General features: G+C 40.8%; 1 protein-coding gene across 1 annotated transcript; it reads left to right on the top strand.

Moving 5' to 3' along the window:
• Positions 1-2,191: 2,191 nt before the first annotated feature.
• On the top strand, positions 2,192-18,951 carry scn4aa (sodium channel, voltage-gated, type IV, alpha, a). The gene is made up of 25 exons (XM_063481929.1): positions 2,192-2,446; positions 2,642-2,760; positions 2,841-2,930; positions 3,013-3,141; positions 3,665-3,756; positions 3,891-4,181; positions 4,290-4,353; positions 4,521-4,662; positions 4,773-4,970; positions 6,707-6,877; positions 6,980-7,109; positions 7,592-7,830; positions 7,918-8,091; positions 8,199-8,555; positions 12,047-12,529; positions 13,098-13,221; positions 13,339-13,493; positions 13,606-13,779; positions 13,878-14,000; positions 15,077-15,358; positions 15,443-15,496; positions 15,717-15,854; positions 16,947-17,051; positions 17,292-17,562; positions 17,660-18,951. Exons 1-25 carry the CDS (start codon positions 2,192-2,194, stop codon positions 18,949-18,951), a joined length of 5,652 nt encoding a protein of 1,883 aa, XP_063337999.1.
• The last annotated feature ends 713 nt before the right edge of the window (positions 18,952-19,664 follow it).

Genomic DNA, 19,664 nt, shown 5'->3' with positions numbered 1-19,664 from the left:
CACACATTTGAGCAACTAAGACCTATAATTAATTCTTTGTATTTAGGACATATGTAGAGAAATGCAGGGTGTGTTTACATTTGGCTTCAGATCATCATAGGTTTATGTGCTTTAGCAAAGGTCCAGCCATTTCCTATCTTTGTCAGTAAAATGTACACAGCCTAGATATACCTTTGCTAGTTCTGGGTTGAACCCCCTTTTTGCCTTCAGAACCACCTCAGTTCTTTATGCCATGGATCCAAAGGCATGCTGAAAACCTTTCTCAGTGATTGTGGTCCAAATTGAGGCGACCACATCACACAGTTGTTGCAGATTTGTTGGCTGCTCATGCATGAATGAATCTCCTGTTTCACCATATCCCAAAGGTGCTCTGTTGGATTGAGATCCAGTGACTGAGGACGCTATTTTAGAACTCATTGTCATGTTCAAGAAACTAGTTTGAAATGATTTGAGCTCTGTGACATGGCACAGTCTCCTGCTGTAAGTAGCCATCAGAGGGTGGGCAAACAGCTGGGGCAACTGTGGCTAGGGCTCAGGTGGAAGAGTGGTTTATCTACCAATTAGAAGGTTGGTGGATTGATCCCCTCTGATCCCTGAGTGGCATCCATTGGCTTGTGAGTGTGTGAATGTTAGGTAAAAGTGTTTAGGTATAGATAAAAGCACAGTGTGCTAATGGGTGAATGAGGCATATAATACAAAACTCCTTGAGGTCTTATTCTGAGTAGAAAGCTGCTATATAAGTACCAGTCCATCCATTTACTGTTGCTGTAAAAGATTGGACTTAGACTGCAACAGTGCTTTAAACAATGCTTTCCTGCCATTGAGGGGCCCAAAGTGGACCGAGAAAATATCCCCCACACTATTACACCACCACCACCAGCCTGAATCATTGATACAAGCCAGGATGGATCCATGCTTTCATGTCCATTGCAGCACAAATCAAGAATGCTTAGACCAGGCAGCATATTTCCAGTCTTTTATTATGCAGTTTTTTTGTGTGAATTATAGCCTTAAGTTTTCTGTTCTTAGCTGACAGGAGTGCCACCACTGTAGCCCATCTGCTTAAAGGTTTGATATGTTGTGTGTTTGGAGGAGGTGTTCTGCATACCTTGGTTATAATGAGTTATTTGAGTTACATTTGGCACTGAGTGTATCAGCAAATGTTGTGAAAAGTGCAAACTTTTGTTATTTAGTTATTTATCCCATTATAAAATCTCATGCTCTCTCCCCTTTATTCAAGCATGAGTAAAAAAATTCTCTGCAAAAATTAGTCCATGAAAAGCTTATCAGAGAACAAAACAGTGATCCCCCCCCCCCCCCCCCCCCCCCCCCCCCATATTAGATCAGTGGTATTTGGTAAATATCCAAAACGGGTAACACAATAAATGGTACATTTTAAGTTAACAGTAAAAGTCAACCAGTCAATTAAACAACAACAACTCATAATGTTTACTGGTGTATTTGGTCCATAATTGGTTTGTAAACCATCATTTTGAAGGTTATCGTAAAGTTGCAACAAGTGTTCATAAATCTTTTTTTTTAAGGTTATTACATTTTAAGCATTATACATGTTATAAAACTGCTGTTTGCTATACATGTTTGTAAAGTGGCAGGCAGAGAAACAGTTTTATAAATCGCAAGACTGTTAAACTACACACTGAGGTTTCAGTCAACCTTTAACCTTTAGTTATTGTTTACATCTGCATCACATTGTGGATCTGATGAGGCTGCTTGAGCTGATTGCAACCACTCAAGACTACTTTTTAAGTTCCACCTGAATGAGTTTTAGAAGCATCCTTAAAGTGGCTCTCTGCTCAGTGACACTTAAAATAGCACTGCACAAGCTGCACAGAGCAGCCGAGGAGGACAAGAAGTCAGACCCAAGAACGTCATAGAAAAACTGGGCAATTTTCAACAAAAAAGATGCACAACAGTCAAGACAAAGTTCACCTGGGCACCTGATGCATATTGTTAGTTAGAAAAGGCAATGTTATACGGGTTATGTAAATTTGTAAAGCTCATGTTTTGATTTGCTTTGTCTTGAAGGTTTTTGTATGTCCTATCTGCATGTGACACCTGGACCTATTTAAAAAACTATGGTTGTTTTATATTCTCTCTGTTCATTCACTGTCCTCCCTCCAGCTCCTTCTAGGGAAACCCCGGCAAGGCGGTATCCCTTCGCAATGCAAAGATGGCGCCGCTGCTTCCTCCCCCAGGCACCGATGCGTTTCGCCCCTTTACTCGGGAATCACTGGCGAAGATCAAGAGGCTCAAGGAGGAAAGGAAAAAGGCAGCAGAAGTAAAGGCTGATGACGAGGAAGAACCAGCAACCCCGAATGCTGATCTGGAGGCAGGCAAGGGTCTGCCCATGATCTATGGGGACCCTCCACCAGAGCTGCTCAACACACCCCTGGAGGACATAGACCCCTTCTATGAAACACAGAAAGTCAGTATGAGCACACATGGAAGAAAAAGCTCTGCTGAAGCACACAAACACATTGCACACTCAGGCTCTGATAAACTTGACTGTATCTTAAAATGTGACATTGCAGCTCCATGCAGGGTCTCTTAGAGCATTCATTGAAATGTTGTTTTTTGTGCAAAAAATTACAAACTTTATAGATAATTTTGTGTTTTTCAGACATTCATTGTGATCACCAAAGGAAACACGATCTTCAGGTTCAACGCAGAACCGGCGTGCTACATTCTGAGCCCCTTTAGTTTGGTTAGGAGAGGAGCCATCAAAATTCTCATACATTCATATCCTTTTGATTTATTGAGTGTATTTTAGTTTGAATGGTATGACAGTATTCTTGTACGCTTCCTTAATCCTGACTTAAATTATTTAGCATGTTCATCATGATTACAATTCTATCGAATTGCGTGTTCATGACGATGAGCAACCCACCAGCATGGAGTAAAACTGTTGAGTAAGTAGCTCATCACTGATTATTCACACGTCACACCTCACACAGTATTTTGGATAATTAATTCTGATTAATTTCTTTCTAGGTATGTCTTTACTGGTATTTATACCTTTGAGGCAACAGTTAAAGTGTTGTCTCGAGGTTTCTGTGTTGGATCTTTTACATTCCTTCGAGATCCATGGAATTGGCTGGATTTCATGGTGATCAGCATGGCGTAAGTATCTGCTTATGTGTTTATTTAAACTATGTAGATGCATTTGGTAAATAGTTGTTCGTACTTAAATGACAGTAGGAACTACACTCTTTTTGCTGGTGCAATATAACCACTGAAGGTTATCCAACAAAGACATTTGGTTTTAGTGAAAGACTGACTAAAACCAAATGTTTTTCCATTTGCTTCATTACATCAGAACATCCCATACAGTGTACCTGTCTTATTAGCTGCTAGTGTGGTTCCCTTTTTACACCTCAGCTGTAAAATTCTGATGGGGTATTGTCGTCACCTTGCCGGGTGGGTGGGCAACATAGACACCCAAGTTTGTGAATGCGATAATTCAAGAAGGAAGTCACCTAGGATTTTCAAATTACCATAGGTGCATCTGTTAAAAATCTGAAACACACGAACACAGAGCCGCTGCCAATATTTTTGTTTTATTTTCATGGTTTATGATGAGACCTCTGCTTACATCGGGGTGGCACAGAAACCATTTCCTTGATATGTTTGTGCCTTTTCCCAGTTACGTCACTGAGTTCGTTGACCTCGGCAATGTGTCTGCTCTGAGGACATTTCGTGTGCTTCGAGCCCTTAAAACAATTACTGTGATTCCTGGTATGCTTTCTGTTTTAATATAACACTAATAGTTTAACTGAACTCAGTACAGTAATGATACATTATTTTTACTGGTTTTTGAGATATTCGACTTCCAAATATAGACCACTCATGTATCAATTGTGTTTTGTCAGGTTTGAAAACAATTGTGGCTGCTTTGATCCAGTCAGTGAAGAAAATGGGGGACGTGATGATTCTGACAGTCTTCGCCCTTGCGGTTTTTGCACTCGTTGGTCTTCAGCTTTTTATGGGAAACCTGCGACAGAAATGTGTGCGATGGCCCATCCAAACAAATGACACCATGTTTGAAATCTTTAACGGCACCTCTTCATTCAATAACACAGTGGACTTCAACAACACCATTGGCTTAAATAATACATATACCAACAGCACCTTCAATTTCACTGAATATATTGAAAACTCAGGTATTTTTCATCTCATCTCTAAGTTTTTCATCTGTAATTTTAAATCAATATTGTCCACAGTGGTGTAAAGGTGTAGCTTTTCCAATTTCTTTTTTTGGTTGATTATAGAGAATCAGTACTTTCTGGAAGGCAGCCAAGATGCTCTGATTTGTGGAAACAGCTCCGATGCTGGGTGCGTATCACCACAAAGATGCTACAGTGCTAATTTTGTCTTTTATTTGGGGTAGGGGAGTTTCAGTGCAGACATGAGTCTTAATTGAAGTTTTAAAAAGGTTGCAAGTGTGATTTGGAGGCTGGGAGTCCAGATGTAGTTGGATAACTTTTCTTCTCTGCTGACAGGAAGTGCCCCGAAGGATACACATGCATGAAGGCTGGGAGGAACCCAAACTTTGGCTACACCAGCTTCGATTCTTTTGGCTGGGCCTTCCTTGCCCTCTTCAGGCTCATGACCCAGGACTACTGGGAGAACCTTTTTCAGCTGGTTGGCTCTTCTTTCATTTGCTTCATTACAGTTTATGCTTTAATTTAAAAAATGTATTGTGAAGAAATGTGTCCTTAGTTCTCGTAGCTTCTTTTCTGTTCTTAAAACAGATCATGAGGGCAGCTGGTAGGACATACATGATGTTCTTTGTAGTCGTTATCTTTCTGGGCTCCTTCTACCTCATCAATCTTATCCTGGCTGTGGTAGCCATGGCTTATGACGAACAGAATCAGGCAACTCGGCAAGAGGCCATCGAAAAAGAGGAGGAGTTCCAGCGGCTACTAGAGCAAGTCAAGAATCAAGAGCAGGTAACTTGCACCGGCCTGTTACACTGAATCAGAATTAGTTCAAAAACTGATTAAAACAAATGGCCAACACATCTGTGTTTCATTTGCTTGATTTATTATTTTTTTTCAAAAACAATCAAAAGCATTTTTGATGCAAGTTTCAAAGACTATTATTGGCAAATAAATCAAACTTATACACAGAGACAGTATTTACAGTGTTGAACCTCCTTCTTTATACGCAGTTCTTTCTGGCACTGGGTGCTCTTCAAGGGATGTGATCTAGGGAGACTCTTGGTCATAGATTCAAAACTATTATTTACTTTGCCTTGTGACATTGTGCTTTTTCCTTCCTGAAAAATGCACTGATTAACACTAAATTCCTCCTGGATGACTGGAAGAAGTTGGTCTTTGCCTGGATCAAATTCAAAATAAAACTGAAGATGCAAAGTGTATAAGACACAAAATATGTGCCACAACAACCACTTTTAACCACAACTATTTGGATTTAGTGTCCCAGCAATCCCTGACTCATTGCCAAATTTATATTACTTTAGAATAACTTCTCATGCTGTCCATGTGTTCAACCATTTAGAGCATTATTACAGGTCAAAACTAGTCTCACCTTGAAGCCTTTTGGCCAAAATCCCAGTACTGGTTTTTGCCATCCTATGGCTCATAGTAAAAACTTTGTTTTCTTTTTTTTATTCAGTATTATCCATCCATCCTTCCACCTTCTTCTGCTTAACTGCGGCTGGGTTGCGGGGGCAGCAGCCTAAGCAGAGAAGCCCAGACCTCGCTCTCCCCAGCCACCTCCTCCAGCTTGTCCGGGGGAACACCAAGGCGTTCCCAGGCCAGCCGAGAGATATAATCTCTCCAGTGTTTCCTGGGTCTGCCCCAGGGCCTCCTCCCTGTGGGACATGCCTGGAACTCCTCAGCCAGGAGGGCCCAGCAGGCATCCTTGTCAGATGCCCGAACCACCTCAGCTGGCTCCTTTTGATGTGGAGGAGCAGTGGCTCTACTCTGACCTCCTCCCCGATGGCTGAACTTCTCACCCTATCTCAAAGGGAGAGGCCATCCACCCTTCGGAGGAGGCCCATTTCTGCCGCTTGTATCCGCGATCTCGTTCTTTTGATCACTACCCACAGCTCGTGACCATAGGTGAGGGTAGGGAATTGCTACCTTATCCTGGTGTAGGGGGTTTTGTGTCCCAGGGCTCCCAGGGGCTATGTCGTCCAGGGGCTTCTGTCCCCTGGTAGGGTCTCTCATAGCAAATTGGTCCTGGGTGAGGGACCAGACAAAGAGCAATTCAGAAGACCTCTATGAGAAGAACACCTAGGGAACAGTTCACCCTGCCCGGGATAGGGTTACCAGGGCCCCACTCTGGAGCTAGGTCCGGAGAGTTTGCCAGAGGGCAAGCGTCTGGTGGCCGAGCCTTGGTCCATGGTGCCCGGCCGGGCACAGTCCAAAAAAGGGACATGACCCATTTTCCTGCACGACCACCTCCTGCAGGTGGCACCGTTGCGGTCGGGTGCATTGTGAGCCGGGTGGTGGCCAGGAGCGGAGGCCCTGACGGACCGATCCCTGGCTACCAAGACTGGCAGATGGGACATGGAATGTCACCTATTCAGTACTAAATTGTAGTAAAGTTATATTTTATACTGTAAAATTACAGATGAGCCATATTTTAAAGGGTTTTATAAACTGTCCAATGGAATAACAGAGGCATCTTACTGAATGACTTATCTTCTGCCAATCAGGCTAAGATGCTCGGTAGCCAAGGCACTCTAACCAGCAAGAACTCGCTCAGCCATCACACTGGGTCCGATTTGGCAGATGATGAACAGAGCCTCGACCGTGATGAAATTGTCAAAGATTGCAATGGGAGAATTGTTCCACGTTTGATGATCAGAGCACCTACCATGAACGAGGTAAGTTATAGTTAGTGGTGCCTGTATGAGTGTTTTTAAAAACCTTTGCCTTGTCCATCTGCAATTACATGTGTTTTGAGAAATTCTCAAACTATTTTACAGTCTGCCATGGATTATGAACGCAGAGAGAAGTCACTGGGCTCCGTTCACAGCATGCTTCAACTGGATGAACCATGCATGAGAGAGAGAACTGCTAGTGCTCTGACTGTGCTCACTGCAGCTGCCATGGAAGGTACAGCACCGAACACACACAATATTGATATCACACTAACAAAATGAAGGATATGTTGTTTAGCTTTGATTAATGTAAGCTGAGGACACAACAACATAACCTCTATTTCGGGGTAATGCTTTTTTTATACTGCGTGGAGAAATCTAGGTATCTGGAAGTGTCAGGTGCCACTGAGGGTGAAGAAGAAATACACAAGGCTTAGCATTAGGTGCTCTGGTGTGAGCAATAATTCCTAAGATTATCAAGCAGTTGTTAACATTGTTCATTAATTTATCCAAGGCCGATACAGTGGAGTTGTCTTGAGCTTATCATAATGAGGCTAAGAATATTGTGTTTAGCAGAGATTCCTGTCAAACATGGTGTTAAGCTAGATCTATTTCAGCACAGCTATAACCTGAAGCAACAAGACTTGGACTTTAGGTTGAAAGTTTAGGCTTAAGTGAGGTTTAATATTACCTTTTGTTTTCTGCCTCTTTCTCTAGAGTTGGAGGAGGCTCAGAGGCCATGCCCACCTGGCTGGTACAAATTTGCTGACCTTTTCCTGAAGTGGGACTGCTGTACCCCCTGGGTGGTCTTTAAAAAGTGGGTATACTTTGTTGTGATGGACCCTTTTGTTGACCTGGCTATCACTATCTGCATTGTGCTCAACACCCTCTTCATGGCCATGGAGCACTACCCCATGACCCCGGAGTTTGACTATATGCTGTCAGTGGGGAATCTGGTATGTGCCACCTAACATTTTAAAATACTTTAAAGACATTGCTCAGATTTTAGGGGTGAACAAAACATTTATCTTTTTTTAAAAAAGGTTTTTACAGGTATTTTCACAGCAGAAATGGTCTTCAAGCTTGTTGCTATGGATCCCTACTACTACTTTCAAGTTGGCTGGAACATATTCGACAGCATCATTGTCACACTCAGTCTGGTGGAGTTGGGGCTGGCAAATGTTCAGGGTCTGTCAGTCCTCAGGTCATTCCGTCTGGTGAGACACACTGATTGAATTTCTTTGCATCAGTTTAACACAGTGGAATTACCTGCTCTGCTATTACTAAATGTCTTTATTTATTTTTGTCGCATGTTTGGTGACAGCTTCGAGTTTTCAAACTGGCAAAGTCCTGGCCCACTCTCAACATGCTCATCAAGATCATTGGTAACTCAGTTGGGGCTTTAGGAAACCTGACTTTGGTGCTGGCCATCATCGTCTTCATTTTTGCCGTCGTGGGCATGCAGCTCTTTGGCAAGAACTACAAAGACTGTGTGTGCAAGATCTCCTTGGACTGTGAATTGCCGCGCTGGCACATGAACGACTTCTTCCACTCATTTCTCATCGTGTTTCGCATCCTGTGTGGGGAGTGGATCGAGACTATGTGGGACTGCATGGAGGTTGCCGGAACTGGGATGTGTTTAGTTGTCTTCATGTTGGTCATGGTCATTGGAAATCTAGTGGTGAGTCCAACAACTGCATGCTATCTCCAGATTGAAGAAAGAAAGTTTTAGTTGTTTCAGTGATCCACATAGAAGATTGTGAGGTAAATATTTGAGTATGTTAAGGAAAAACTTGGGAAACTTTTTTTTGTTGGAGCTGGAGGAAAACTGTTTACACCAATCAGCCAAAACATTAAAACCACCTCTCTTATATTGTGCATGCCCCGTCGTGCACCCAAGAAAATTCTGACCCATCAGTGCAGGATCACCTGTGGTACGAGACTTCAGATCCTCTGGGTTCTGTGGGTTGATGTATAGTATCCATGAGTCAGGCTTGTTGCGGCACCTCTCACGGGTGTTTTGATATTTTTCATGTTCCTCAAGATGCTCCTGAGCAGTTTTTGTTGTTTGATTGGATTCATTGCCTAACTGGAGGTCTCAATGGATGACATGTGTCAGAGTGACATTTATTTCCCTGGAGAGTGTTTCACCTGTCAGTGGTTTTATTGTAGTTGCTGACCAGTGAAGTACATATTTATGTTCATGAAAAGAATTCAGAACATATTCACTGTGTTTTAAATAATCACATTTAAATGTCCAACATATACAATTTAACATAACAGCCTTTGAACTGATTGAGCTGTACAAACCTTTTCATGCAGAGTCTGGCTTAATTTTCGCGATGAGGCTTCAGGGTTTGTAATGCTTTCTGAAGAATGCGGAGTGTCTGCAGCATGAAAACGCTGACCTTTTTATCTTGGCCTCACGAAACAAGCCATACAGACGATCACTGTCAGACATCTTTTCAGCATCATATTTAATGACTAGAGCCAAATCCATTTCCTGTCAGGTTATTCATAGAAATAAAAAGGAAATGGCTCATCATCAAGGATTGAAGTATTGTGTTAGGCACACTGTGCCAAGATTGTTGAGGCTTCTGGGATCTTAAACTCTTACTTACCCACTGTTAAACCTGAGCATGCTTACTTAACACATAAATGTACACTTTTTTGCTCTAATAATGAGGCAAATAATGTACTTACAAGGTTCACAGGACAGGGATTCTATTTAAATCAAATGACTTAAGCCACCAAGCAGTGGTTTTGACCTTGAGTATGCGCTAAGATCCGGCTCAAGTAAGCATGCTGCCACTGATGGAACAAACATGGACAGCTGAGCGAGCACAGCTCAGGTGGCAGGGCGTCTGGGTGTAAAGGAGAAGTCATTTGATAGCAGATTGAACCCTAATTGATGTGGAGGTAATCATATTGAGCCATCAACACCACAGCATATGGAGCAGAGAAGATTTAAAGGGGACTTATTATGTTTTTATTTATTTTATGTCATACATTACTGTTAGAATGGTGGATGATCATTCTATGTGAGATGGGCAGCCAATTAGAATAAACTTGGCATAGAGGGAGGGGCTTATTTTGAACTGAGAATCACGCAGAGTATTTTCTCTGGTTGAATGAGCATGAAATCACCACTAGCTTTTATGCACAGTTTTTATTAAAACTTAAACAAGTAATAATATAACATCAGCTCAAGCTGCTGGCTGTGGCTTCAGATAAAACCAAAAGTAATCAGTTTTAATTGTTCTGAATTTTTGTTTTTATTTTCAGCTATTTTTCTGCAAGAAATTGACTAGGTACATTTCCTATAGGCCACACTATTCCTCTAAGACAAGGAAGAAATGTTTCATTTCATTAGGTTACCAGAGCTATACAAAGCTCATGGAATTTGAAACTACTGGCAAATCACCTGAATTATATTCCAGGAGACTAGGAGCAGGACCCTGAAAAAACACTATAACCTCTACCACAGTTATTTTTTCGACTCATCAAAGATCATCAAATCCATTTTTGATCTTTCCTTGTCAGGTTTGGTTTTTGTGCAGCTCATCCTGTTCATCAGCTTTATTTTCTTATTGACATCTTTGAAACTGGAATAAGCAAGGCGAGCGTTCCCACTGGTCCGTGTAACCGTGATCTCCCGCTAAACCTGGGAAATAGAAACCACGAAATCGAGACAGGAGGCAGACAACATAATATTTATTGACATGACGTCATAGGAACAATATGATATATGATGTCTGCTTGAGGTATTCCAAACTTTTGTGTTTAGTTCAGCAAAGTTAGCACAGGAGATCACTGGAGATTCAATTCAATTTTATTTATATAGTGCCAAATCACAACAACAGTCGCCTCAAGGCACTTTATATTGTAAGGTAGACCCTACGAAATTACATACAGAGAAAAACCCAACAATCATATGACCCTCTATGAGAAGGAAAAGCTCCCTTTTAACAGGAAGAAACCAGAACCAGGCTCAGGGAGGAGCCACCTGCTGCGACCAGCTGGGGAGAGAGAAGGAAGACAGGATAAAAGACATGCTGTGGAAGAGAGCCAGAGATTAATAACAAGTATGATTCAATGCAGAGAGGTCTATGAACACAAAATGAGTGAGAAAGGTGACTGAAGGTAAAATACTCAATGCATCATGGGAATCTCCCGGCAGCCTACGTCTATTGCAGCATAACTATGGGAGGATTCAGGGTCACCTGATCCAGCCCTAACTATATGCTTTACCAAAAATGAAAGTTTTAAGCCTAATCTTAAAAGTAGAGATAGTGTCAGTCTCCTGAATCCGAACTGGAAGCTGGTTCCATAGAAGAGGGGCCTGAAAACTGAAGGCTCTCCCTCCCATTTTACTTTTGAATACTCTAGGAACAACAAGTAGGCCTGCAGTGTCAGAGTGAAGTGCTCTAATAGGGTGATATGGTACTACAAGGTCATTAAGATAAGATGAGGCCTGATTATTTAAGACCTTGTATGTGAGGAGCAGGATTTTGAATTCAATTCTGGATTTAATGGGGAGCCACTTAAAGGAAGCCGATATAGGAGAAATCTGCTCTTTCTTTCTAGTCCCTGTCAGTACTCTTGCTGCAGCATTTTGGATTAATTGAAGGATTTTCAGGGAGTTTTTAGGACATCCTGATGATAATGAATTACAGTTGTCCAGCCTAGAAGTAATAAACTAGCCTAGAAGCATAAACTAGTTTTCAGCGCCACTCTGAGACAGGTTATTTCTAATTTTAGAGCTATTGCGCAAATGGAAGAAAGCAGTCTTACATATTTGTTTAATATGTGCACTGAAGGACATATTAAACAATATGTCCTTCCAAGGTTCCTCACAGTGTTACTGGAGGCCAAGGTAATGCCATCCAGAGGAAGAATCTGGTTAGATACCATGTTTCTAAGATTTTCAGGGCCGAGTACAATAACCTCTGTTTTTATCTGCATTTAAAAGGATCACTGTTGTTGATCACTGTTACGCGGTCCAGTAATGATTCTTAATTCTGACTTGTTGATTCAGGCGCCATCTCCACTGTCAAATAATTATTTTCACTAAACAAAAGGAACAACAGTTGGTTGTTAATTCTATGTGTGAAATATGGGCTGTACGTATGGTGCGTATTCATGATTATCTTCATCACTCTTTGAACTCAGGTGCTGAACCTCTTCTTGGCCTTGCTCCTCAGCTCGTTCAGTGGAGACAACCTTTCTGCAGGAGAAGATGACGGAGAGATGAACAATCTCCAGATTGCCATCGGCAGGATCACACGGGGCATTGACTGGTTTAAAGTGTTCATTATTCAAACTGTCTTGCGGACTCTTGGCAGAAAGCCCAAGGAGCCTGACGAGGGCCCCACTGATGACGTCGACCCTAAAACAGAAGGAATTGAAATGAACCATTTGGACACCGGTCAGACTTTCAAATTGGAAGCTGGGATATCAGATTGCCTAGTTGAAGGCCGGCCTTCTGGATTTATTGTGGATGGAGAGTTTAGTCTTAGTGTGCCAATCGCCCAGGGAGAGTCAGACTTTGAAAATCTGGGAGAGGATGATGAGGATGATGAAGATGAAACCAGTGATACTGATGATGATAATGACTCTGAGATTTTAGATGAGAGAAATAGCCAACAGAATACAGTAAGAAAACCAGATGAGAATATTCTGTCCTAACCCAAAGTCTTATACAGTTTATTATAACTGTATAATAACTGCCACCTTTAAATCTAATATTAATCTAAAAATAACATTTTAACAGCTCGAAGTCAACATTGGTGATGATTTCAAACCTAACTTTGAACCCTAGCCAGAGCTCTATTTAAAATCTAAAAATCTGTTGTGTCAGAATGATTATTTTCTTTGATTTGGAAATGAAAGAACAATTAAAAAAAATTGAAATGCATATTTTGTTATCTTACGGCTAGGATCACTTCAACATATAGATAATAATATGAATACTTTCACAGTCTTTATGCTTTGTCATTTATGTGACCATGTAGAGTTTGGAGACACGTGCTTGACCACCAAAGATAAATTGTATTGGTTAATTCATAAAGACCCCAACGTGACTTTTTGTTTTCAAATTTGCAGCTAAAATTCTTCTGTGTTGGATGGTTCTCACACTGCTGAGTTACCACTATTTTCATGTGTGTGATTGCATAATGCATAATGCATTTGCAAAAGAGCTTTAATTGTGATTCTTGTCTAGTTGATGGGTGCTCGGAATGATGAGGATTCTTCAGTATGCAGCACAGCGGACTATCAACCACCTGAGCCTGAACCGGAAATAGAAGAGCCAGAGCCACTGGAGCCAGAGGCGTGCTTCACTGACAGTATGAACAACAATTTTATTAAATAAACAAAACAAAAAGATACTGTAAATTCTTTTTAAGTACCCATGCTGTAACCTGACATTGTGAGGTAATCGTAAAACGTTCCACTTTTCCTAGACTGTGTGAGGCGCTGGCCATGTCTAATGGTGGACATCACCCAAGACAAAGGCAAGAAATGGTGGAACCTCCGCAAGACCTGCTTCACTATTGTGGAGCATGATTGGTTTGAAACCTTCATAATCTTTATGATCCTCCTCAGCAGTGGAGCTCTTGTGAGTGTTGTTATAACAGCAACAGATTTAGAAACAATTACCATTTTATGATGGTGTTAAGACACTGATCATGTCATGACACGTCTAGCTAGATAATGTTTTCTTATTGCAGGCTTTTGAAGATATATACATAGAAAAGCGCCGAACTATCAAAATTATTCTGGAGTATGCTGACAAGATTTTCACCTACATCTTTGTCATCGAGATGCTCCTTAAATGGGTTGCATACGGCTTCAAGACCTATTTCACCAGTGCCTGGTGTTGGCTAGACTTTTTCATTGTAGATGTAAGTTTCACTGCTTGCCTGTATGTGATAATACATCTCCTATGCCAGAAAGGTTTTGTGATAGCACTTGAATGGGAAATGTTTTGATTCTGCTACAGATTTCCTTGATTAGTTTAGTTGCCAACTGGATGGGCTACTCTGACCTTGGGCCAATCAAATCCCTCAGAACCCTCAGAGCACTAAGGCCTCTTCGAGCGCTATCAAGATTTGAAGGGATGAGGGTAAGTTATTGGCTGCTAATGCTTGTTTCATAGAGAATGTGTAATTCTTAATGTTAACATTATAATATTTTGAATGTTTAACATTGATTTAGAAGATGCAAACGTGTCATGTTTAATGCACTCTTGTACTAATTTGCATGGCTTTGTCCAACTGTGTTTGTTGAATGCGTGCTTAAACCACAGCTGCTGTAACAGAGGTGACTGAGGTAAGTTTCCCAGATCAGTTGACTAACTAAGCAATTATTCACTTGAGTAAGTTTATTGTTATAGCCCAAAACAATTCTTTCCTTTTTTTTTTGCCTCCAAGGAGGAGATATTCTTATTGTTTTTAAGTGTTTTTGAGCAAGTTTTTCTTGGTTTCTGAAGATCGTTCAAAGCTTTTCTTTGGACATTGGCTGCTTCTTCACTCATTTTTGGTCAGGTTCTTGTACGTGACCTTATCTTTCCTTTTATTTTGTTTATTTCTTTGTTAAGTCACTTAAGACTGACCTATGAATCATTCAAGCATAAAAGAGATATCCAACTCAAAGGATCAGTATTGTTCTTGGCTAAACATAACAGTTCAGCCAAGAATCAATTGTAATTGTATCTTTAAGCACTTTGTTTCTAGCAGCGTATTGCAAAAGCACATAATGTTTCTTTAGCTGAGTCTATAAAAAATGACATGCAGTCTGGGATCATATTGGTAGAGAACGAAACAAAAGGCGCCGAGAATTCAAAGAGCTTGGGATATCAAGAAGCCTGGAGAACTACTCCTGAGGACTCCTTAAAGAAAGTAGAATAAAACTTGCCTAAGAAAGCTCAGACTACAATATAGAAAATGGGTGGCAATGCCAAATATTGACTTTAAATGTTGCTAGGGTCTAAAAACTCTTTTTGTGCCTTACATACTGTGCTCTCATGAATGTTTGCACCTTTCAATAAATTGCTCCACCTATTTCCCATCTTGCTAACAAATTATAGAGAAAGGTTGGGTGCCTTTGCACAGTACTTCAGGTCTTACAGCTGAATAAATTATCAAATAAATCTGAATATCTATAGCAAAATTCTAAACAGAGTCTTGTCTTGTGGGGCAGGTGGTGGTAAACGCTCTTGTTGGAGCAATTCCCTCCATCTTCAACGTGCTACTGGTGTGTCTGATTTTCTGGCTCATCTTCAGCATCATGGGAGTTAATTTGTTTGCTGGGAAGTTCTACCGCTGCATCAACACCACATCGGAGGAGCTTTTCCCCATTACTGAAGTCAATAACCGGAGCGACTGCATGGCCATCAAAGAAGCTACACAGGAGGCCCGCTGGGTCAACGTGAAAGTCAACTATGACAACGTTGGACAAGGCTACCTGTCCTTGCTTCAAGTGGTGAGGTTTTTTGTTTGAGTTAAAGAAAATTTGTAGTCATGTTTACTGATACATATTTTATATGAATGTTTTCACTGACTGCAGGCAACTTTTAAAGGTTGGATGGACATCATGTATGCTGCTGTCGACTCAAGAGAGGTAATGATTTCGTATCTTTGAAGTTCTGGTGCACTGCATATAGGAATCCTCATCTGGGGCAATAAATCGCTACGATGAGTCCAATTACAATTATTTCCTTAGAAGTGCATGTATGCATTGCAACCCTACGTTGTAAAATCAACTGAAGAAAATCGCATAACCTATAACTGAGCAAATGATGATGATTCAGCATTTATTCACCTGTATTTTTTCTACTTAGGTTGAAGAGCAACCATCCTACGAAATCAACCTCTACATGTACATGTACTTTGTCATCTTCATTATTTTTGGCTCTTTCTTCACACTTAACCTGTTCATTGGTGTCATTATTGACAACTTTAGTCGGCAAAAGAAAAAGATAAGTATAACACTACTACGCTGATGACTGTCAGATTTATCTGCCTCTGAAGCAGAAGATGCCTTCTCTATTAAACCACTTCTAGCATGTCTAGAAGACATTAAATCTTGGATGTCCCTAAACTTTCTAAAATGTAATTCAAGCAAAACTGAGGTGATTGTGTTTGGTCTTAGCGGACCTTGCGAACCCTCCGCTATTGATTTGGGACCCCTGGCAGAGTATTTTAAATCTGCTGTTACAAACCTGGGTTTTAAGATGAACAGTGATTTTAAATTGGACACTCAAATTAGGGCTGCTGTCAAGTCCAGTTTTTATCATTTAAGGCGTTTGGCAAAGGTAAGACCTATTTTATCCAGGCGCATTTTGAAACAGCTTTTATTTCATCTCGTTTGGATCACTGTAATGCACTGTATTTTAAAGTTAGTCGGTGTCTTCTCTCTCGTCTGCAGCTGGTCCAAAATGCTGCTGCACAACTTTTAACCAGAAGTCGTAAAAGAGAGCACATAATCCTCGCTTCACTCCATTGGCTGCCTGTATATCTTAGAGTTCATTTTAAAATTCTCATGTTTGTTTTTAAATGTTTAAGAGGGGACAGGGCCTTCTCTATTGCTGCTCCTAATCTCTGGAACAATCTGCCCCAGCACATTAGAGAGGCCCCTTCACTGTCCACTTTTAAAACACGTCTTAAAACCCATTTTTACTCCTTGGCATATGACACAGTATGCCCCTGATTTTATTGTTTTAATCTAATGTGCTGATTTTATTATTTTAAATGTCATTTTAATTATCATCTTATTTTTTATTTTATTTTTTTATCTTTATTTCATTTTTATTTTTTTTTTAACTTATTCAATGTATCATTTCTGGCATGTCAAGTGTACGGCACTTTGTGTTCAGCTGGGAGTTGTTTGCTATATAAATTGCTTGCTTGATTGCTTGCTTACTTTTTTGCCTCTGAAATAATGCCTGTGCAAAAGCATTGAGTGTTTTCTTCAACCTCTTCAAGTGTACAGTTTTCTAACTTTAAACCACATAGACTTGTGACATTATTTAAATTCCTATAATGACAGTTGAATTCTGCTTTTTCTGCACTTTGGAGATGAAGACATCTTTATGACTGATGAACAGAAAAAGTACTATGAAGCCATGAAGAAACTTGGTTCTAAGAAGCCACAGAAGCCAATTCCCCGTCCAACGGTAAGACATTATGATTATTTTAGTTTTCTGTATTAGCAATGCGTTACATTGTTCAGTCCAAGACTGGAAATCTTGCATGTATGAATAACATCAGCAGAAGTAATGATGCTTCACGTCGGCATGCATAACGTGGCTATGTTCACCTTTTCTGCACACTACTTGTGTTAACAGGCCAAATGACTTTCCTGGATTTGTATTTCTGTTCCTCACTGCTCTCGATTTACCTCCTCTCCTTTACAGAACCTAATCCAGGGCATAGTGTTTGACTTCATCAGTCAACAATTCTTTGACATCTTCATTATGGTCCTCATTTGCCTCAATATGGTGTCCATGATGGTGGAAACAGATGACCAAAGTGCAGAGAAGGAGGATTTCCTCTTTAAGTTAAACGTGGCTTTCATTGTGGTCTTCACTGGAGAGTGTGTGTTGAAGGTCTTTGCCCTGCGGCACTACTACTTCACCAATGGATGGAACATTTTTGATTTTGTCGTGGTCATCTTGTCAATAGCTGGTGGGTAATTAATGATTTAAAAGTACAGCTGTGAATTGCTAATTTGGTCCAGCAGATATATTGATACATTGTTGCATTTCTGTGTGTTTTCTTCCAGGTACAATGCTCTCAGACCTAATTGAGAAGTACTTTGTGTCACCAACTCTTTTCAGGGTGATCAGACTGGCCAGGATAGGCAGGATTCTACGTCTTATTAAAGGAGCTAAGGGCATTCGGACACTTCTATTTGCCCTGATGATGTCCCTACCTGCTCTATTCAATATTGGTCTCCTGCTCTTCCTCAATATGTTCATCTTCTCTATATTTGGGATGTCAAACTTTGCCTATGTCAAAAAGGAGGCTGGGATTGATGATATATTTAATTTTGAAACATTTGGAGGAAGTATTATCTGCTTGTTCCAGATTACAACATCTGCAGGCTGGGATGGACTTCTACTTCCGATGCTGAACCGGGAGCCTCCAGACTGTGATCCAGACTTTGAGCATCCTGGCACGAATGTAAAGGGCAACTGTGGAAGCCCTGGCATGGGCATGGTGTTCTTCTGCAGTTACATCATCATCTCATTCTTGGTGGTGGTCAACATGTATATCGCGATCATCTTAGAGAACTTCAATGTGGCACAGGAGGAAAGCAGCGAGCCACTCAGTGAGGAAGACTTTGAGATGTTCAATGAGACATGGGAGAAATTTGACATTGATGGAACTCAGTTTATTGAGTATAGCCAGCTCTCAGATTTTTGTGATACCTTGCAGGAGCCACTGAAGGTTGCCAAACCCAACCTCTTCCAGCTGATTGAAATGGATCTCCCCTTGGTTGCTGGAGATAAGATCCACTACTTGGATGTGTTGATGGCTGTCACTCAGTTGATCTTGGGAGACACAGTGGAGATGGAAGCAATACGGAATAGCACTGAGGAAAAATTTAAGGATAGCAAAGACACCTTTGCACCAGTTGTCACAACGGTGCGCCACAAAGAAGAGCAGAGGGCCGCTGTGGTTATTCAGAGGGCTTACCGCAGCCATCTTCTGAGGCGCTGCTTACGCCATGCAGCTTTTATGCATCGATCTAAGAAGATGGGGAGAAAGAAAGAAGGTGACGATTCACCAGAAAAAGAAGGGTTGCTTGCACGAAGGTTAGGGGTTCTCTATGGGAGTAATGCGGAGCTTGCTGAGGAAATGGAGCAAGCTGCTTTAGAAACTTTGGCAAGACAACAGCCCTCTAATCCTGAGGCACTGTCACATTACAGAGAGGCACGGTGCTGTCCAGAAACCCCTGAGCAAAATATTGTTGTTGTTCCTGTAGAAATCACTAATGAGGTTTTATTACATTCTGCCCCCAACCAACACCTCTTGACTCTACAAGCAAACCTGAGAGAGTCAGTTGTATAGTAAACTGCACAATATAATTATTTGTTTCTTCCCTCTATTCTTTTTTTTTTTTTTTTTTACCAGTGATGAAAACTGTTCTTGTTAATGTATAAGTGTCGCTGATATGCTTTTTAACTCTAGATAAATAAGAGTCTAACCGATGTTTCGAATGCAGTTTTTATCCCTAAACTCAAGAATCTATTCCTCTTTTTTTCATGCTATATTTAATTTTCTCGGGTATTGAAAGTGAAACTGAAGTGTGTACTGCCAAGCAGGTTCAAAATAATAGGGTTTTTGTGTGCAAAAGTGTGTGTTAACTACCTTGACAAAACCTACAGGTTCAGTTTTAGGGAGTTCAGTTGGTGGTGGTGGTTCACAAGTGGTGGTTACCAACTTTCTCTGTTAACCCCAGTTTTCTGTTTCAGGCTCAGGGAGATTTGATGCCTTGTCTAACTCTTCTTCTGCACAAAATAAACAAATTGCCTTGCATCAGTAGGGAGGAAAAGGAGGGTTATATATCACATAACAATTCTTACAGCAAAATCAAACAAAAATAAAAAATGTGATGAGAAGAACACACCAGAAAACTGCTAATGTTGTAAATCCACATGTGAATATATGTGTTTTACCATTCTCGTCAGTTACACATAGGAGGTCTGAAACTTCAAACTATATTTCATCATGATATTGATGAACGATAATGAAGCAATAAACATGAAATCATGTATATACAT

This window comes from Pelmatolapia mariae, linkage group LG8, assembly GCF_036321145.2.
Source record: "Pelmatolapia mariae isolate MD_Pm_ZW linkage group LG8, Pm_UMD_F_2, whole genome shotgun sequence".
NCBI classification, from domain to species: domain Eukaryota; kingdom Metazoa; phylum Chordata; class Actinopteri; order Cichliformes; family Cichlidae; genus Pelmatolapia; species Pelmatolapia mariae.
This window is presented reverse-complemented; position numbering and strand designations above follow the sequence as displayed.